Source organism: Pantherophis guttatus, chromosome 3 (assembly GCF_059756535.1).
Source record: "Pantherophis guttatus breed Tessera chromosome 3, ASM5975653v1, whole genome shotgun sequence".
Classification (NCBI taxonomy): Eukaryota; Metazoa; Chordata; class Lepidosauria; order Squamata; family Colubridae; genus Pantherophis; species Pantherophis guttatus.
In genome coordinates, this window is record NC_142065.1 from 62,892,646 (window position 1) to 62,913,966 (window position 21,321).

General features: G+C 35.4%; 1 protein-coding gene across 10 annotated transcripts in view; it reads left to right on the top strand.

The window, feature by feature from the left end:
* The window catches only part of OSBPL9 (oxysterol binding protein like 9), a 93,718-nt gene extending 72,397 nt beyond the window's left edge, over nt 1-21,321 (top strand). For 6 of the 10 annotated variants that reach the window (XM_087891057.1, XM_034415074.3, XM_087891059.1 and 3 more), the window contains 16 exons: nt 2,245-2,283; nt 8,147-8,240; nt 8,955-9,059; nt 10,117-10,276; nt 10,867-10,979; nt 11,143-11,261; nt 11,604-11,689; nt 11,961-12,135; nt 14,679-14,763; nt 14,924-15,034; nt 16,420-16,483; nt 16,573-16,713; nt 17,536-17,614; nt 18,613-18,704; nt 20,475-20,610; nt 20,693-21,321. In XM_087891057.1, coding sequence (XP_087747183.1) covers nt 2,245-2,283; nt 8,147-8,240; nt 8,955-9,059; nt 10,117-10,276; nt 10,867-10,979; nt 11,143-11,261; nt 11,604-11,689; nt 11,961-12,135; nt 14,679-14,763; nt 14,924-15,034; nt 16,420-16,483; nt 16,573-16,713; nt 17,536-17,614; nt 18,613-18,704; nt 20,475-20,610; nt 20,693-20,767 — 1,674 coding nt within the window. In that variant the 3' untranslated portion in view covers nt 20,768-21,321. The remainder of the gene's footprint in view (nt 1-2,244; nt 2,284-8,146; nt 8,241-8,954; nt 9,060-10,116; nt 10,277-10,866; nt 10,980-11,142; nt 11,262-11,603; nt 11,690-11,960; nt 12,136-14,678; nt 14,764-14,923; nt 15,035-16,419; nt 16,484-16,572; nt 16,714-17,535; nt 17,615-18,612; nt 18,705-20,474; nt 20,611-20,692) is intronic. The other 4 variants (XM_087891058.1, XM_087891056.1, XM_087891062.1 and 1 more) reach the window with 1 other exon arrangement.

The following is a 21,321-nucleotide window of genomic DNA, read 5'->3' on the forward strand; positions in this document are numbered from 1 at the left end:
CTATTCTTGTAATTGCATATGTTGGAACTATTATTAAATGAAATACTGCCATTCGTTACATTATTTAGAGCAGGGATAGCAATCTGCAATTATACGCAAACATCCCCAAACTGTATACTGAAATTTGGGAGCAAAATTATCAACATTGAATAAGGCAACTTCAATCTCCTTAGGTATTATTTGACATGAGAAAGAAGCAATTTGCCTCTCAGAAACCTTTTCTTGCCATTTCCACCCTAACCCCATCATTGAAGAAAAAGACCTGGAAAAAAATCAACCCTGCCCCATTTAGCAACGGATGGTATAATTAAAGTGCCAGTTGTAACCCTCTAAAACATTAGAAGGCTGACAGGCTGTCTCCTACTATTAAATATTTCCATTTGTGCTTTAGAAGTTATTTCTGAAGATTCTATTGATTTCCCTCAGTGGAGAATTCTTAAAACACATGGAAATATAATTTAATGTTGTAATTTTAGTCTCAACAGTATTTTAACTTGGCTCTTCATGAAGTGCTGACGGACTTGAGTTGCCATTGGTATTCTTGTTAGATATTTCTTTATTGTAAACTGGGAAACAAATCTGGAAGTGTTCCAGAAGAGATTTAGTTAAATCTTCTGTTACCATTTGGTGAGCAAGAGACATCATATACTATAGGATGATTTTATGGGATAATGCAAAGCAAGCCAAAGCAAACCCACCAAAATTCATTTTAAGACAATATCTTCATTTTCTAAAAAGATTTACTAAGTAAGTTTCTAATAAAGAAGAGAAGAGGAGAATTCATGCCCTAGTCACTGCAAGGGGATTAGGTAAAATTTCAGTAATCCATTTTCTTTGGTAAATTTAGCTAATTTAGATAATTTTAGTTCATAACAGAGAAATAGATTGCCTATCATAAAGTACTGATTAACTTGGAACTATGGATTAATTATAATTTGCTATATATTTGTAACTACAGTGGTTCCCCATATCCTTCAAATTTGGATGTATTCCACTTACTCAAAAGAAAACATTGATCACAAGTGTAAAAGAACATGACAGTCTCACCAATTTCCTGTTAATGTTTCTGACAGGCCACAATCATTTTATTAATAGCCAAGGTCTCCTGTCAGCCATTTTGTGAAAACGTCCATATGTACTCAACATTCAAACTGTATTTCATTATCCAAATGCCAACTTACATTTTGCTTCACATAGTCTGTATTTTCATATTCTGATCCACTGGTCTACGGGTAATTTAACAGATGAGAATATATAGTATATAGCTCAGGGTTGAACTGTGAAGTCATTGATATTAATCTTAAATCCAGGAGGAATTAAAAAATTTGGTGAAGAATGATCCTTTGCTCTTGAACTTGATTAAAATCGAACTAGTGTATATCAGTTATAATTACTACTTGCAGGGAGGGGGACTTGTGGCAAAATGCATCTTGTATATAGTGGCACTGCTAAGCCAGTGAACATCATTATGTAGTCATAGATAACAAACTCGGAGCAAACTCTTTCTTTTAAATATCTTATGATGGAACAAAGCTCCAGTCATAATTGGTCTATATTCTTTCTTTCTGCTGGTTTTCTCTTTTTCACATGATGAGAGAAGACAGAAATGAGGGTGTTATTTTTCAGATAAAACTTTAGTTAATTCCATAACCCAACTGAATCCAGTTAGTACTAGTGTGGAGATCATGAGGAAAATCTTAGGGTTGTAGGTTAGTTGAGGCAATAAAAAATCATCCATACAGAAGAAATATCAAATGGCTTTAATGAAATCAGCAGGAATCAAGTTCAGCTCAAAGTAGTTTTCATTTAAAAGGAAAGACCAGAAGGCATGAATGAATAAAGAATAGTAGAGGCATTTTACTCAGAACTCCCTCAAATGCCATTATTTTTTCTTATATATAGTATTTATTGTGTGGAGATTTTCAGGAATATTGTTTCTGAATTCAAAAAGACATGAATTCAGTTCTAAGTATTTATATGAATGTATATCTTCATTATTTTTAGCAATTCATGTATTACAGATGCAACTTAGTATGGCTTTTAAATGGCAGATCCATTTGCTAGAAATAATTTTTTATCTACTTCTAAAATAACTGAATTTCTTATAATGAACAAAGTTTCTAATGAAGTTTCCCTTTCAAAAACTGTAATGGTAATTTCTTAAAAACATGAATCTTATAAAAACAGCATTAATTACATTGATGACAAATTATTATGTTAATATTTCTAACGTTTTTCCTTAAGGATCAGACTAATGAGGAGAAGCACGCAGATGGACTTATAGTAAGTTTAAATGTAAACTATTACTTTCTTTTATCTCTGCAGAGCATTAAAGCTACAGTCATGTGAACACAGAGACTTGAACCTCCACTTTTCTTCCTTCCTTTCTCTATTTTTTCTCTCTCTCCCTGAAATAAATGTTTTATTTTCAGTATCTTGTCAGTGTTCTAAAACCTCTAAATTCCACTGTTTCTTCTCATGTTAAGATTATCTCTGTTTCCTATTAATAAGGAAAAATTAAAATTGCCAGTATGAATGGGAAGAAATTGGGAAGAAAACTTAATTTTATGGTGTGCCAGAAATTGTGATTGTTGTCAGAATGGAAGCCTTTTGCTTAAAAACATAATTTGCGTGTCATGTACAGTACATGTTCTATGTCTACAATGAAGCTCCACCAGGAACTTTTGATAGCTGAGAATCTTTTGGTAGGAATAAACCTGTATCATGTTAGGAAAATCCTCATCTTCTTGAACCCATGTCTGGAACAATGCATCCCAATGCCAGGCAGGTTAGATCAACTGTTTATGGACAGAAGAAAAATGTATTATCCAAATTTTCAACATTTATATTTAGCTATATGTTTATTGTGACTGACAACTGTAAAGAGTCTACTGAAGTTCTCCCAGAAGGCTGCGGAGTGGGTCAGCAGTGGGAGATGATCCAGTTGGTCTGGCCAGTCACTGAGTCAGATTTGTTTGGCCACGCCTCCTCGTGCCTCCGTCGCCTCCAGTTTTTTTCGACTCAGTGATCTGACCAGACGGTTTCTTACTGAGTTCCTCACCCTGACTCTAGCTCAGGGTTATTCTCCTCACTTCTACCTACTCTTCAATCTTCTACTATCAAGCTTCTGTGCTGTGCGAGCTGGCCACTTAAGTCTAAGGCTGAAAACGCCGCTGCGCCCGCCCTACAGCTGATAGGCGCTAGCGCCAGCCGCTATTTTAGCCTCCAGCCCAGAATCACTGGAACTGCTTCTCGCTGGAGCGGCTAACCGTGAAGTTGCCTCATCAGCAGCCGCCATTGCAGAGCTTCAACATTTTAAACTGGAAATTTTGAACAGCGCTCCACTGAGGTGTTGGCGTGAAGGCTGTGGCAAGTCTATCCCCAATTGATCGCCGCAGGTATTATCTCAGGGTTATCCCTTGAGTGGCGGGCGGCCCCTTACGGCAGAAGTAATTGGGCGGCTAATTGTGGCAGTTAAGGAGGACACTTTGGATCTGCCATTACACACCATTACTAGTGCGATCCTCGAAGGCAGCCATTTTGTTGCATCTCGGCGGCCATCTTAATTGCACTCCACCACGTCGGGCGGCCATTTTAGCAAAAAAAACCAAACAAACAAAAAAAAACCTGTACTCAACTTGTGTGGGTTAATTTTCCAATATGCATGATGTAGGATTAATTTAAACATATGAGTTTGAATATTTTCCAAAAAAAAAAGTAGCATGTAGAAATTGCATGTTTGGATCAGTTCGATAACATAAACATAATATACTTTCAGAAACTAGTAGTTTATGGTTGGCATAATTCTTCTGTAATGTGTGCTAATCTCTGTCATATAGATGTTTTGCTGTACAAATGTAAACATAATACATAAAGTGGGTAAGATTAATGAAATTTGGGTGCTTGAAAAAAAGAATTTTGGTGTGACTTAAGCTAATCAAAATTTACTTTAAAAATATAATACTATTTTTGTTGAATTCTAGATTTTTTTCTGTTTGGTGAAAAAATTAACTCTTTTACAACTTTAGTTTTATGACTGGCATTACAATGATTCATTGGGGAAAGGGTTACAGAATGGATTGGAAAATTCCCAGAACAGTTTTCCAGTTCTTGGTCCTTACTGCTGATCTTTTACAAACAAGCAATTTTCACTTCTCTTGTGATGTTAAGGAGACTACAATTTTACTTCCATGATAGAAAAATTGCAGGAAAATATTAGTCTTAAAATAAGAGAACAACATTAATTTTATAAATAAGGCCCTTCTTATAATTCACATAATTTAACTGCAATTAATACTTGCTAGTATGAATGGTATCCCTATTTTTCTGATGTAATTTGATTTTAGATACTGAGATAACTGACTGCTTGCTGCTTAATATTAGATACTTTGATACTATGCTTTATAGTTTAAATTATTTGGTTTTGTATTAATCTAAGTACAGGGAGGAAGTGAACAGAGAAAATACCATATGAGCATCCTGGAAGTAATAAAATAATTGTATGCAAAATTCTACTATATATCTAGTTCATAAGTGTCCTTGAAATATTTCAGATTAGATTCAGATACAGCCTTTTTTTTTTATGAACAAAAGCAAACTATTCACTGAAAATAATGAACCATCACTGATTACTTCTTTTCCAGTTTGTAATTGTTACCTGACTCTGTCATTTCGTGAAAATTAAAGCTGTTCTATTTTAAATTCCTTTTCTGGGAAGAAACAGTTACTATAATTGTTCCCACTCTATGTTATTTTTTTAAGTAATTAGGACCTGGAATTTCTTTAGCTTGTTTATTTTAAGAATTGTGTCCAATTTACCAAGTTGACTATATCTAATTGACTATTCACTCTGAAAAAATCATTTTTATTATGGACAGCTAGCATTCTTGCTAATAATTTGGGCAACGAAAATACATTCTGCTTTTGCTTCTCTTGAACGGCTGCACTTTCCCTTCATGAGTTCTCCTTTATTTTTTATTGTTGACGCTGACTGCTGGAAACCAATGCTCTATATCCCCATTTCTATATGAACTGAGTTATTTTTCTGGTTTATTCTTTTGCTTTGATACTCAGATTTCTTCCCTTCTAAGCAAATGCTACTGGATATGGTTATTTTCCTAAATGTTTAAATTGTTATTCTTCTATTTGCTCCGAATATAACTTAATACTTTCCTGATAGTACGTTCTGCAAATTGCAAATATAGATTATGTTGTTTCTGAAACACTAGAGGTAATTATATTGCTTGTAAACTTGGGAACAGCACTTTCAGAATTGTGCTAATGAAGGAGAACTGATTCCTGCATGAGTAACGGAAAGTCAACTGCATAATGATGATATGGCAGTTGTGTGCTATTTCATATAATGCTGATGTGGGGAATCTGTGGTCTTTCAAATGCTCTGAAGTACAAATCGTCCTTGATTTACGACCATAATTGAGCCCAAATTTTTTGTTGCTATGCAAGACATTTGTGAAGTGAATTTTGCCTGACATTATGACCTTTCTTACTACAGTAGTTAAGTGAATGACTGCAGTTAACTTAATAACACAATTGTTAAGGAAATCTGGCTTACCCATTGACTTTGCTTGTCAGAAGGTCTCAAACGGAAATCACATGACTTTGGGACACCGCAACCATCATAAATATGAGTCAGTTGTCCAGTGTCTGAATTTTGAACATGTGACCAGGGGGATGCTGCAACTGTCGTAAGAGTGAAAAACAGTCATAAGTCACTTGTTTCAGTGCCATTGTATCTTTGAACAATCACTAAACAAACTATTGTAGGTCGAGGACATCTTGTACAACTTTGGGAAAGTCCACAATTGTGATAAATGCTGGGAATTGTACTTAATTGCTGGAGAGTAATAAGTTCCCTTTCCCCAATATTAGCAATGTAATATAAGATAATTTCTACACAAAATAACCTTGGTCTCATAGTTTTCTTTCCCTTTCAGTCTAGTCACCCAATTGAATGTTAGATATATGATGGAAGACACATATAGAATATCCTGTGTACTAGTGTAGTCATATAGTAGTTACTTAACTAGGTGGAAACTTTGCTGACTTTTTTTTCTTTAGAACATCAGAACTTGACATCATATGTTCGTTACCTGATTTTAATAAAAAGGTTTCCTTCCTGCATCAAGATTTGGCCATGAGGAAGCTTTAAAAAATCATTTCATCTGATAATTTCAATAAAAAAGTTAAAAAAAGGAGAGTGGTGAAGAGTTATGTTTCACCACAGATTCAAGATCAACCACCTTTTTTTTCATTTCATCTACATGAGCTTTCATAATCAGACTGATTAGGAAATCTGAGCAACAACAAAGCTAATGGAGGTGACAGTATTCCAGCTGAGCTATTCAAAATCGTAAAAGACGATGCAGTAAAAGTGCTACACTCAATTTTCCAGCAAGTTTGGAAAACAACAGTGGCCACAGGATTGGAAAAGGTCAGTTTACATTCCAATTCCAAAGAAAGGCAATGCCAAAGAATGTTCAAACTATCGCACCATTGCACTCATTTCACATGCTAGTAAGGTTATGCTTAAAATCCTACAAGCTAGGCTCCAGCAGTATGTGGATCGAGAACTACTAGAAGTACAGGCAGGATTTCGAAGAGGCAGAGGAACTAGAGATCAAATTGCCAACATATGCTGGATCATGGAGAAAACTAGGGAGTTCCAGAAAAACATCTACTTCTGCTTCATTGATTATGCTAAAGCCTTTGATTGTGTGGATCACAACAAATTGTAGCAAGTTCTTAAAGAGATGGGAGTACCAGACCATCTTATTTGTCTCTTGAGAAACCTATATGCGGGTCAAGAAGCAACAGTGAGAACTGGACACGGAACTACTAATTGGTTCAAAATTGGGAAAGGAGTCCGGCAAGGCTGTATATTGTCCCCCTGCCTATTTAGCTTATATGGAGAGCACATCATGAGAAAGGAAGGGCTAGATGAATCAAAAGTTGGAATTAAGATTGCCGGGAGAAATATCAACAACCTCAGATATGCAGATGATACCATTTTAATGGCAGAAAGTGAAGAGGAACTAAAGAGCCTCTTGATGCTGTTGAAGAAGGAGAGTGCAAAAGTTGGCTTGAAACTCAACATTAAGAAAACTAAGATCATGGCATCTGGCCCTCTCAGTTCCTGGCAAATAGATGGGGAAGAAATGGAGGTAGTGACAGATTTTATTTTCCTGGGCTCCAAGATCATCGCAGATGGGGACTGCAGCCAAGAAATTAAAAGACGCTCCTGAGGAGGAAAGCTATGGCAAATCTAGACAGCATACTAAAAAGCAGAAACATCACCCTGCCAACAAAAGTGCGTATAGTCAAGGCTATGGTTTTCCCAGTTGCAATGTATGACTGTGAAAGTTGGATCATAAAGGCTGAGCGCCAAAGAATTGAGGCCTTTGAACTATGGTGCTGGAGAACGCTCCTGCGAGTCCCTTGAACTGCAAGGCGATCAAACTGGTCAGTCCTAGAGGAGATCAACCCTTCTGCTCTTTAGAAGGCCAGGTCCTGAAGATGAAATTCAAATATTTTGGCCACCTAATGAGAAGGAAGGACTCACTGGAGAAGAGCCTAATGCTGGGAAAGGTTGAGGGCAAAAGAAGAATGGGACAGCAGAGAATGAGGTGGCTGGATGGAGACACTGAAGCAGTAGGCGTGAGCTTAAATGGACTCCAGAGGATGGTAGAGGACAGAAAAGCCTGGAGGAATGTTGTCCATGGGGTCGCGATGGGTCAGACACGACTTTGCAACTAACAACAACAATCGGACTGAAATACTCAGTGATGGTATATGTTCATAGTTTTCTTAAAGATGCTTGACAAATTCAGCATCTTGATTGATAATATTGTTGGGTTGCATAAACAAAATAATAAAACTCACTCTCTGAATGACTTGTAATTTTTTAGTGTTGCCATCACATCAGCAAATTAAACTTTAAAGTGGGAATCCTTGGCTTTATGATGCTAAAGCGACTAAATTAACTTTAATGGACTGTAATCGTTATTTTTATAGACTACTAATGTCATAAAAGCATTTAGTTTTGTTTCTCTCTCAGGACTGACTTCCTGCACAAATCATATTTTATTGTGGTTCTCAAAAATAGTTGACCTTGTTTTTTATATCACAGAGCACTATTAATCCTGTTGATGCAATATATCCACCTAGTCTCTTGGAATCTTCAGTGAATAGCACAATGCCTACGCAAACTGTCTTACCTCCAGGTATGGTATTTTTTAAAAAAATCCTGTCTTGTATATAAGCTAATACCTATTAAATGCTTTAAAAATATTTTCATCTCTTTCCATTTATTTTCACGGAATGCAGAAAGGAAATGATTTGTGACGTATAGAATTGCTAATCCATTTAAATTAAAATTGGAATGTCCTACCATTGTTCACATTTTCAAGTGGTTCATAAAAGTTCTATCCATATAGAGGAGGCAGTATAGTAGAGTAGACAATATTTTTCCAATTTCCTCAGTTGCTCCTGCCATTTTGAAGGAAATACGTTGTAGTAAGACTTTAGTTCCTTGATTGGGGTATTGTTTACCTGATTGATGGTTCTCAATCAGAGAACTACCAAACAGGCCAACACTAAACAGCCCAACCAAAGAACCTGAAAGACCACCTTCACCAACACTGAGAGGGCAAGCCACTAGAATATAAACTGAGAGCAAACCTCATTTCTTACTATCACTGATGATGTTACCTAGTTTGAGTAATGAAACATCTTCAAGAAAACAATCAAGCTCAGACAGCACCAAAGACCCATCTTTTCAACCCTGAATTACAAATATTCTCCTTTGTTGGCTAAAATGCAGAGTTATTTTGAGAAAAATAAAAAGGGAATGGAGGTGAATTAAAGGGACTAAAATCTCAAGGAGAGTGAGTAGAAGTAAAAATAAAAAAGTGAAGTGATTTGTTTAATGTTTTCAGAACCAGCTCAACTTTGCAAATCAGAACAGCGACCATCATCCCTGCCTGTTGGACCTGTGGTAGCATTACTTGGAAATCATCAGACTCCAACCCCAAATAGTACAGGTACACCCCAAGAATCTTCTCTGCCTTATTAAATATGGAACTTTATCTTCAAAGGAGCTTTGTTTATGAAGAGTGCAAGAATAGCTTTGCTAATGAAGCATGTTTTTTACCAATTCCTTTAGATACAGTTATCCATAGCAAAGAATGATGATCCTGCCTTGCTTAAAATATCCTCTGTTCTCTTTTGAGTATGGAATACCATACTTACAATGCTACTGCTTGAAGTGAAAGTTGTTTGATTGTGGCAGGATATAAAATAAATAAATAGCTATCTATCTAATAACTACCCACCTCATCTAATTTAGTGTAAGGGTTTAGAGGAAGAACATTGAGGATCCTTTTATGGTGTGGACAATTATAATGGAAATATATGAAGTTTGCATCTGAGTTACGTACAATTTAAATAATTAATAGCAGTGCTTTGAATTTATCTCAGTAATGACTGGATACAATTCTGAACTACATGCTAACATAATATGATTCTATCAGCTACTCCAAATTGTTACAGATGAGAGCAGCTTAATTTTTAAAGTGAACCGCATACTTCTTGTAGCATAGTAAAAATTGCTTAGCAAGGCAAATGTTTAGAACTCTTATCTGCTATCACTTTTAGCATTTTGGAATATTCCTTTCCACTCCGTTTATTTTGTGTTCTTTTATACTGTTTATTGGATCCAGAAGCATTTATAAGAATAAATACGTTAGCTTTCTATCCATTATTTTTAAATAAGTGGGTCTGTAAAGGAGAGATATTAATTGCTGTACCTCTGTATTGTTTGTCTTGCTTTACTTGTTTAAATATTTGCATCAACTGTATACTAGTATATTTGATTTGTACTGTTAACATGCTCAAAATATATTCTTAATAGGTGAAAAATTACATTTGTTTATCTATTAAGCAGTCTTTGCAGCTCCCTGATTTTTATTTATTTTCATTATTCTATTTTGATGATCAAACTTAAATTCAGTACATTAGCTTAATTTGAGTCACAGTAAAAAATAATGTATTAAATATCACAAACACTTGGGAATTTATTTGCATGCATAATCTTTACAGGAAGTGGACAGTCGGCACCCAGCAGCAGTTTAACTTCTCCAAGCCACGTCAATCTTTCTCCAAATACAGTTCCAGACTTTTCTTATTCTAGCAGTGAAGATGAATTTTATGATGCTGATGAATTCTATCAGACTAGTTCATCCCCAAAGAGATGTTTGGAGTAAGTGATAAAAAAGTATGCAGACAATTATTTCCTCCTAAGAATTTGCAAAATTACACATACTGTATATCAGTCCCTGAATCTTTTCCATAATGTATTGTGGATAGCTAACTTAAGTACAGTCTCTATATGTACACGTAAACAATTTTGGCTCTGAAATTGTCCCTTGCTTATGCAACATTCATACTGTGAAGTAATATTATTGTAGCAATTAACACCTGGGAAGCATCTTTGTTTGCATTTTCAAGATTGGCTTTTTATCCATGAGCTGATGTATCTTAGGGTATTCCCAGTTCTAAACAATCTAGTATGTCTACAGATGTAGTGGGATAGTCTTTTATAAGAAGGCTTCTTAATTTTTTGGATACAAATTGTGTCATTGTTCAAATTTGCTATACAAATGTAAATTGTTTTTCTTTTGTCTCTGTTCTGTTCCCTAAATAGTATATTTACATATTTAAGTTGGCATATATTTAACTTTTTTTCAAGGTATATACAGTAGTATGAAAGTTCTTTCAAATTTGATTACATTTCAAATTATCTCAAATATGTTCTATATTCAGCTATAAGAATTTTGTATTTTTTTATAGCCCCTCAGGATCTGGAACAATTCTAACACGTAGCAACACTGGGAGTAGCATGAAACGCCCAGATACAGCAGAGTCCCTCAACTCTTCAGTGTCTAATGGGACAAATGATGCTGGTAAGAGAAATACACAAACTATTTAGGTTCTTAATAACTTCAGTACCAGTTCCAGCATGCTTATATTCTGTATATTTTTAAAATAATTTAAAGATATTTTATTTTCTTCTTGTGTTTTTAAAATGTGGCCAAGAAATTACAGGGATGCATTTATTTTTTTCAGATCTTTTTGATCCTCTTGATGACAGAGATGATGATGTTGAAGGGGAGTCAGTGGAAGAACACAAAAGTGTTATCATGCACCTTTTATCACAAGTTAGGTTAGGAATGGACCTAACAAAGGTGAGAATTCTTTGAATCCTTGGAAACTAATACTCAGAAAAATGTTAAAATATGAGGCATATGAATATAAACTTTTATATGAAATAAAAGTTTACGAACACCTAGGTAGAACTGACAATTATGAAATCAGTTCATAATTGGTTTTTCTGTATTTTAAATTGCGTTTTATTGGTTTGATACCATAAATGAAGTATTTTATTTGGTTTGAGTAAATGCTAATTAAACACAGGATATCTATAAGGCAGTCATACCTAGTAATGTGCCTTGAAACTTAAAGCATAACCTTCATTGAAATTAATCTGATTTTGAAATTTAAATTTGCTAAGTTTTCTCTTTCCTCAGGTGGTTCTTCCAACTTTTATTCTGGAAAGAAGATCACTCTTAGAAATGTATGCAGATTTCTTTGCGCATCCTGATTTATTTGTGAGGTATTGAATTTTTGATCGTATATTAGTTTTCTACCTTATTACCACATGCAGGTTTAATAATATTTTGTGCTGTATACAAACTTAGTCATATCTATTTCATTGGCTACATTTTTATATAAATACATATATATATTGTATAAATATATATTATAAAGCAGTTTGCCTTTCTGGCAACCATAGAAACATTTTTCCATTGGGAATTAAAAATCTTGAGGAAATATTTATATTTAGTTTCAAATCATTTAAGATCATTTTTTTCTGTTTTCTTTAGCATTAGTGACTACAAAGATCCAAAAGATCGTATGATTCAAGTGGTAAAATGGTACCTCTCAGCTTTCCATGCAGGAAGGAAAGGATCTGTTGCAAAAAAACCTTACAATCCCATCTTGGGAGAAACCTTCCGTTGCCATTGGGTACTGCCAAGTGCTGAACAAGAAGAAAATACGGTTAGTAAAATACCTATATGTCTGCATGACACTTGTAGCCAGAAGCCATGGAAAGTAAAAGTCTTTGTATCATATTTGAACAACATAACTGCCAGAAAATAAATCGCAAAAGGTAGCTCATAGCCATGGTGAGAGAAACCCCTTGGCAATGAAATGATACATTGTTATAGAATGTATCCTGTGAATTGTATTTTGTAAACACAGTTCCTACACTAAATGCACCTTTTTTTCCAGTCACCTCTGAATAATTCCCTAATTTGGATTATATTTGAAGTAAGAAAAATTCCGGGTAAATAAGCCATTCAACTTTAAATGTGAATTTGTAGGTATAACATCAAACCATTATGTGTTTTATGCCATTTGTCTTCTGCTCATATTTTTTTCAGAGCCATTATCTGTATTACTGATTATTGAGTTTACATTCAACTTTTTCTTCAAGGAGTTCATAGTAATGTTTAGAGTTGCCCAACCCTCAAACTTTATCATGCTAATGAAATCATTTAGGCTGAAGCATAGTGATCAGTTTATGGTTAGTGGTTTGAGTAGAGATACATGTTGAATAAAATAAAATAGCATAATTCTAAAACTGACTCTTGGAATTCTTTTCATTTCCCTTACCCTGAGTATTTTCTATATCTGGCTTTTCCTCATAAAGGGTAATGGAGACTGTCAGTAACTTTCCAAGTAGTACTTGATGTAGTATATTTGTAGTCCATTGTAGTCTTATTGAAGATTACATTTTCCATATAATGTTTGTATGTACTCACAGTGAAGAATGCCCATTCTTCACTGTCAGGATAATGTAGAATATAGTCTGGATATGAATTTGCAAATATTTTTCTACTGGGGTCAGTATTTTATTAGAACTTCACAAACTTCTGTACATCTTATGCTGATCATCGGACCTCAAATATATATATATCTTTTCATCATATTTTACTAACAGCAAACTCAACTTTGAAATGTGGTGTCAAGGGAAGAATAATAGAAAACTAGAAGGATGAAGAATTAGAAAGAAAACTAACCCCCAACAGGAGCTTTTCCTACTATTAAATTTTATTACTATTTTATTTTATTTTGTACTGTCTACATAAAATGAAAGTGGTAGACTTTCTCATTTTTGAACTACAGGTAGTCCTCAACTTACAACTATTTGTTTAGTGACAATTCAAAGTTACAACAGCACTGAAAAAAGTGACTTATGACCATTTTCCACACTTACAAGTATTGCAGCATCCCCGTGGTCATATGATCAAAATTTGGATTGACAGCTGGTTCAAATTTATGATGGTTGCAGTGTTCCAGGGTCACGTGATCACCTTTTGCAACTTTCTGACAAGCAAAGTCAATGGTGAAGCCAGATTCACTTAACAATCATGTTACTAATTTAACAACTGCAGTTATTCATTTAACAACTGTGGCAAGAAAGGTCATAAAATGGGGCAAAATCCACTAAATAACTGTCTCACTTAACAACAGAAATTTTGGGCTCAATTGTGGACGTAAATTGAGGATAACCTGTTTACTTTTTAAAAAACAGTAAATCTATTTTATTAATTTCGTGAAGAGATTATAAGAATACTGCACAAATTCAGTATTTTCGAATAAAGAAGATTTCTTATACATTTAGAGGTTCGAACACTAAAGATAGCATAATTTACGAATTAGGTTTTTTAAATATTATACATATTAAAATGTATGTTACATACATGTATTATATATATTTGAGGCCTTTGAACTATGGTGCTGGAGAAGACTCCTGCGAGTCCCTTGGACTGCAAGGTGATCAAACCAGTCAGTCGTAGAGATCAACCCGGACTGCTCTTTAGAAGGCCAGATCCTGAAGATGAAACTCAAATACTTTGGCCACCTAATGAGAAGGAAGGACTCACTGGAGAAGAGCCCAATGCTGGGAACGATTGAGGGCAAAAGACGAAGGGGACGGCAGAGAATGAGGTGGCTGGATGGAGTCACTGAAGCAGTCGGCATGAGCTTAAGTGGTCTCCGGGGGATGGTAGAGGACAGGAAGGCCTGGAGGAACGTTGTCCATGGGGTCGCGATGGGTCGGACATGACTCTGCAACTAACAACAACAACAATATTATACAATATGCCAATATTGCTCTATTCCAGTTATTTAATTACTATTTTCCTAATAAATATTCTGTGATCTCACTGTTCTCACATTAGGACAGAGGGGTAGGAGACAATAATTTTAAAATCTTAAGTGCTTAAAATCTTCATTTTATATGTAATTCTAAACATGCAAAATACATATTGTCTATATTAAAGCACACTGAAGTGTTGTTTTTTATATTTATTTTCAAAAATCATACTAATGTAGCATTTCTACTTTGAAGGACAGCTATTACATTAACCCAAGCCTCCTTTCAGTTCTTCTTAAGGGTTTTTAGGAACTTGGTTACTGACATAAATTTATTTTTTCTATTGTTTAATGTAACTTCAGATCTAGAATATTTTTAAATATCTTATGTGTACAAAAAGAAATTTGTTATCATGCATAGTTTGGAATCTGTTTTGCAGGAGACAATTGCAGATGGACCTGTTCCATGGGTTTCACCAAATAATGTGACATTTGTAGCAGAACAAGTTTCTCACCACCCTCCAAGTAAGTTATTTTGCTTGTAAATTATTTTAAAAACTATTGTTGTTGTTTGCATTTTGAAACTTCAGCCATTTTTTCTCCAGATTTCTTACTGGGAAAGCAAATATGTGTTTTGTGCTTATTTCCAGCACTATAGTTTACCATATTTATTTGTCCTTTTAAGTTTCAGCATTTTATGCAGAATGTTCCAGGCAGAAAATTCAGTTCAATGCTCACATCTGGACCAAATCAAAGTTCTTGGGAATGTCTATTGGTGTTCATAATATAGGCCAGGGTATGTCTATCGTATCTGAATTTTACTTAATCCTGAGTTTTAATTCTATAATTATAAAGTATTTTTGACAAAACATGTGTATTTCTTTTTTTCTAATAGAGATAGCCTCTGACTGCTGGTAACAATACTTTTAAGCTACTAATTCTGAGCTTTTGGTGTTTGGTAGAGGAATTTTTGTGACTTGCATAGGTTGTAACTTGTTGCTATTTTCTGTCTTTCTGTGCTAATGCAAGAAAATGTGGGTTGTGTAATCCAACCCAGGAACAGGCTATATCTAGTTTTACCATTACAGATAAACTTAATCAACTCTAGCCAATCTTGACACAGTGATGAGAGTGATGGGAGTTGCAGTCCAGTAGCATCTGGAGACCTATAAGTTGCTGTCACATATTAGATTGTCATGGTTGATTCTTATCTTAATGAGCAATGAGAACTACTGACACTGCTTATCTGACATTAACCAAGAGCAAATAGTTCAGTATTCTCTTGCAGTGGTTCCTATAAAAGGATAAACCAGAATTCACATTGCTTTGCTCATTATCATTGACTGCTAACAGATGCAGTTAGTTGTCTGTGGTCAGTTCTGTCCATTTTAGTGTTCTCTCTCAGAATAAAAAGTTTGACTTTCTTATTATAATCAAGTACAAGCCACTGGGCGCCATCAAAGTAGTATGTACCAGCATATTGCTCATTCCCTGCTTGCTTAAAATTCAGCTAAAGACTTTTAATCAGACGTAATAATTATTTGTAGAACATCCAGGTATTACCAGAATTAAAGCTTTGATGATAGTACTGAAAAAAATAATTGATAGTTATCGCAAACTTGATTTTTATTAACCTGATTTTGTTGGCCTTTATTGAAATGCTCTGCAGATGTAATTTTAGCAGGGATATTTAAGTTAAAGGATTTCATTTTGAAGAAAAATACTATGGTTCCTCACTTAAATATGAAAAGCAATAAAATCAAAAGTTAACTTTTTTCTAATTCTTACGCTATTGTTTTGCTGTTAAAAATCACTTTCAACTAGGATTTCCAAAGTAGCAATTTGTTTGGTCATTTCTCTAGTCCAGTGATGGCAACCATGGCTGCTCTTTTTTTAAAATGACCTTTGGGGCGGGTAGGGGGCATAAGATCATCATTATTGGAAAAGGCAAGGCTAAAATTTTTCGCTTGGGGGTGTGGGGCTTAGATTGTGTACAAGTAAAATAAAAACATCTCTTTTCAGAGCTAAATATAGCCATTCTGCTTTTGGTAAAAGGGTTGGGGATGACTGGTCTGCAGAAACATAACCTGACAGGTTATTTTTGTTCACCTTATTTTAATCTTTGTTGTTTTTCTTTCTTTCTATAAAAAAAGTATGATCCCATACTGTTGTTTTTTACAGGGTGTGTATCATGCTTAGATTATGATGAACATTACATTTTAACCTTCCCCAATGGCTATGCAAGGCAAGTAATTCTAGTTTTCAGTGATTTTATAAGTGATAAATTGTTTGTCTTCCTAGCTGTTGAAAAATCTGAATTGGTTTTTTTGACAGATCTATTCTCACAGTGCCATGGATAGAGCTGGGAGGAGAGTGCAACATTAGCTGTTCTAAGACAGGCTATAATGCTAACATAATATTCCACACAAAACCTTTCTATGGGGGGAAGAAGCACAAAGTAACAGCAGAAATATTGTAAGTATATATATATATATATATACATATAAATGGATAGATTTTAAAAATCACACTCATTTCAAGGTTCTGATATAAAAAATATAATAGAACTGCTGGAGACTACTTTTAATATTCCATAATCTGGTGCCCTCAAAATGTGTTAGTATAGCCATAATGATGATGATGTTATCCATTCAATCAATTCCGACCCTTGATGATTCTGTGGGCAGTCTCTCTAGAGCTTTCGATCTTGCACTATTTCTTCAGTTTTTGTATGCTCTGGCTTGTATCAGCTTTGAAAGTGTCCAGCCACTGTGTTCTTTTAGGACTTCATTTCCTTTTACTGCTAACTCTTCCAAACATAATTACTTTCTCCAGTGAATTCCCCCACATGACATGGCCAAAGTAAGTGAGACACAGTTTCATGATTTTACTTTATTGTACCGTACAGTACAGCCATATTAGTTGGAAATAATAATTACATTCAGTCAACTGCAGGGGACCAGTTTAGGAAAAGCAGTTTTAAGGATTTTGACAGATCCCCTCAGCAGGTAGCAACATCTAACCAAACCTTTTCTGAACGTTTCTAGGTTTGGACCTTTAGTAGGGCTGGGGTGGTTAATATTGGAATGAGAGAATATTGGGCAGTACTACTACTGTAGGATAGACAGGGATGTTGGAAAAACATCCAACATCCAGAAAATTATAGGATTATTGTCAGTGATATCAATAGGAGTCAAGCTTGACTTGAAGAAGTTCTGATGTGCCATGCTGAGCTAAGCATTGAATTAAATTGACAAGGGAGTGGCCCCTGATTTTAATCCTTCCTTGTTTTTTTAGTTCACCTAATGATAAAAAATCCATCTGCTCAGTTGAAGGAGAATGGAACGGTATCATGTATGCAAAATATGCAACAGGGGTAAAGTATCTTGATTTTTGAATCTTTGGTGAATTCATAGATTAAAATGTTTTGTTGCATTTTCTCTTTTGTATTCCATATGAAAAAGTTTGATTCATTCCAGGAGTGTCATTAATTTAATATACCAATTAATCATTCTTCTCCAAAAACTATACAGGTAGTCATTGCTTTATGAGAGTAATTAGGACCAGAATTTCCATCATTAGGCAGTAAGGTCATAAAGTGTAATGTCATGTGACTACATTGCTTAGCGATGGTAATCCCTGATGCTGTCATTAAATGAGCATCAAAGATCTCCTGGGTTCCAACAAGCAGAGTCAATGGGGAAACCAGCTGGAAGCCGCATGTGGCTTGCAAGCAAGCCTGGGGAGGGGGAATAGCTGCAGCAGTGCTGGGAGTGGTTGGTGTGAATGAGGATGTGTCATGTCACAGGTAGCTGCTGCAGATATGCACAAGCATTATGGAATATGAAATGCTTTCATAGCCAAGCTCCTTGGGGGGAAAAGCTGCAAGAGTGTGAGTTGTCCCCATTGTTTTTGCTTGTGGGAAGCTGGCAGGGAAGATTGCAAATGGCAATCGTGACTGTGGAATGCTGCAACTGTTGTTAAGCGCAAGTGCCTGGATTGCCAAGTGCCTGGATCACAATTGTGACCACAGGGGTGGTGGGACAGCCAGAACTTCAAGGACCGCTTGTACCACTTGTTCAGTGCAATGCAACTTTAAACAGTCACTGAATGAGGACTGTTATCCAAGGACTAGCAATATAAGGGAATGCAAAATTAAGCCATTTTCAAGATACAGATAACTGATAGATATGCTTTATGGTTAACATAATTTTAATGAAATCAGTTGCATTATTGGAGAGCAGATATTGGATTACATTCTGTTTTGTCTATATATAAATAAATATAGATATGAGAAATACTGATAAATGTCCTAATGAAAAACGGATTTAAGTTGAATAATATAAAAACCTAATAGAGATTTTCTTTCTTTAGGAGAATGTAGTCTTTATAGATACCAAGAAAATGCCTATCATTAAGAAGAAAGTAAGAAAACTAGAAGATCAAGAAGAGTATGAATCCCGCTGGTCAGTGTTAATATACTTTTCTTGGTTTGCTACAAAAACAGCTTCAAAAAATATTCTCAAACTCAAGTAGTAATTTACTGGAACTAAATATAAGTAATGCTAATGAACGTGGGATAAGATAATTTGTTATAGTATTTTGTATGCTGCCTATTTCAAATGGATTATCAGCAGTTCAAATGCATATGTGAAAACTTACAAGAAAATTGAAATGTTTTGTTCAATTATAACAGTACAGTTTGGGCAAAAATTATGTAACTTATGTAAATTTACCTTTCTACCTCTTTTAACGTGACCCACATTCTGAATAATGTATTACAAGTATTCCACAACTTACAACAATTTATTTAACCATTGTTGAAAATTATAATGGCATCGAAAAAAGTGACTTGACTGGTCCTTGTGATTATGACTGTTGCAGCACCCCCATGATCACATGACAAAATTTGGGTGCTTGGTAACTGGCATGTATTTACAACAGTTACAGTATCCTGAGGTCATGTGATCACCATTTGTGACCTTCCCAGCCAGCTTCCAACTAAGCAGCTGGATTTGACCACTTAACCAACATGGCAAAGAAGTGAAATCATGTGCAACTCACTTAACAACTGCCTTGCTTAGCAACATAAATTCTGGCCCCAATTGTGGTTGTAAGTCAAAGACTACCTATACACCCTTACCCTCCGTCTTATAAAACTAATACACAGATAGAAGAGCTCATACTGTACAGATCACCCAATTCCACTTTCGCAGAACTGATAAGCCAAGAAAAATCACAGGTTACTTTACAAGGTATTATCTTACCTCTCAGACTATACAGAATCAGGACCTGGGTGAATTTGAACGATTTTATCAGCAAAGTGTTTCATAAACATCTCACAGTGGTCTCAGGAAGCTCTTTTTGAATCTCAAATCCCCCAAACGTGTAAATCACCCTAAATATGACCACCAAGGCACACACCACTATTGCAATAAGGGTGAAAGATTAGGAATTCTTTGCCACCCCTATTGTATATATAAGGCTCAGACATGAACCCTAAGTCAAGTTCATTTCTAGGCTTCCTCTATTGACATTCCAGGTTTTTTTCTGCCACCTCATCTTCTGGGTCTCCTCAGTGAAATAGAGAGCAATTCAGATTGGTGAGCAGAGTGGTCACCCAGGGTGACCATCTCATCACACTTTCTGGTCACCTGTTTTAGAGTTCAAGCAGATATTTGATGAAACTGCCTGACAAATTATTAGGACATCCACCAGGTGTTTTTAGAAATCCATCAGGTTCCATAACCCAACTTCACACCATTCTCATTGGACCCAGGGATGTCTATGGTAGTGACAAACCTCATTCAGATCAAGAATGATCTAACCACAGTAGTGGACCAAGTGTAACATTTTATAGTTTCAAATCAATTTGATTAGGCTTAATCCCAGCGGTGAAATCTAGTTCTACCCGGCTCGCCGAACCCGTAGCGCTGGCAGTGGGAGAGTCCGCCCACCCACCGGGACGTCATTAGTCCCATTTTTTAACCATCTGAGCATGCACAGAAAGTTCTGTGAATGTGCAGAAGAGGCACATGCATGCATAGCGTGCACGCCCTCCCACCCGGGAGCAGACCCGAACCAGTAGCAAAGGTAAGTGGATTTCACCACTGCTTAATCTCATATAGAATTTGGGAACAAACGTGATGGTTTCATTCTTTCCAAACATGTCTTTCTAGATTATTAAATTATGGGATTTTTTTTGCAACTTGAATATTTTTCTCTCTTTTTTTAAGCCTATGGAAAGATGTAACCTATAATTTAAAGATCAGAGACATTGATGCAGCCACTGACGCTAAGCATAGGCTTGAGGAAAGACAAAGAGCTGAGGCCAAAGCCAGGAAAGAGAAAGAGATTCCATGGGAAACAAGGGTAAGTTTACATTCAAAAAACTTTTCCTGTGTTAAATCCTTTTGCTCCTATGAAATTGTTAATGAGTACCTTTCTTTTACAGCTGTTCCATGAAGATGGAGAATACTGGGTTTATGATGAGCCACTACTCAAGAGACTTGCTGCCAGTAAATATTAAGCAGGCCAGGCCTGTGAAGTTGAAGCCTTGACTTAGTGGCATTAATTGTAATGTTCAAAGGACTCTTCTTTTGGAGAGCCTGTCTCCTTCAGTTACAGTTCCTATCTCAGGGATACTGGACTTTCTCATGCAGTGAAATTAAAACAGGAAGAGCCCTGACTGTGTAGCAGTAATTTATATTAGCCTTTCCTGTCTGATCTCCTATGCTTCTAGGAGAATAAAACCAAGGCTCAAACTAGGCATACATATTAAGCATTGCTGTAAAAGGTGCAAAGAGGCATGTGCCTCATACATAGGATTCTGGCATTTACACCATACATTCACATGGCTTCACTTATTTAGAACTTGTTAATTTCTATGTAAATACGAGGACTTCTTTTGCCGGTTTAGAAAACTCAAGATCGCATTTAACAAATAATAATGGTAGTAAAAAAATTGGCATTTGTTTCCCCAAAAAACTCTTTGAAATTTTTAAAAACAGAAATGTAATTATAGATTAACATTTGATTCTTGCAGATGCATCTATAATGCTTCATAAAATGGATTTTCAAAAA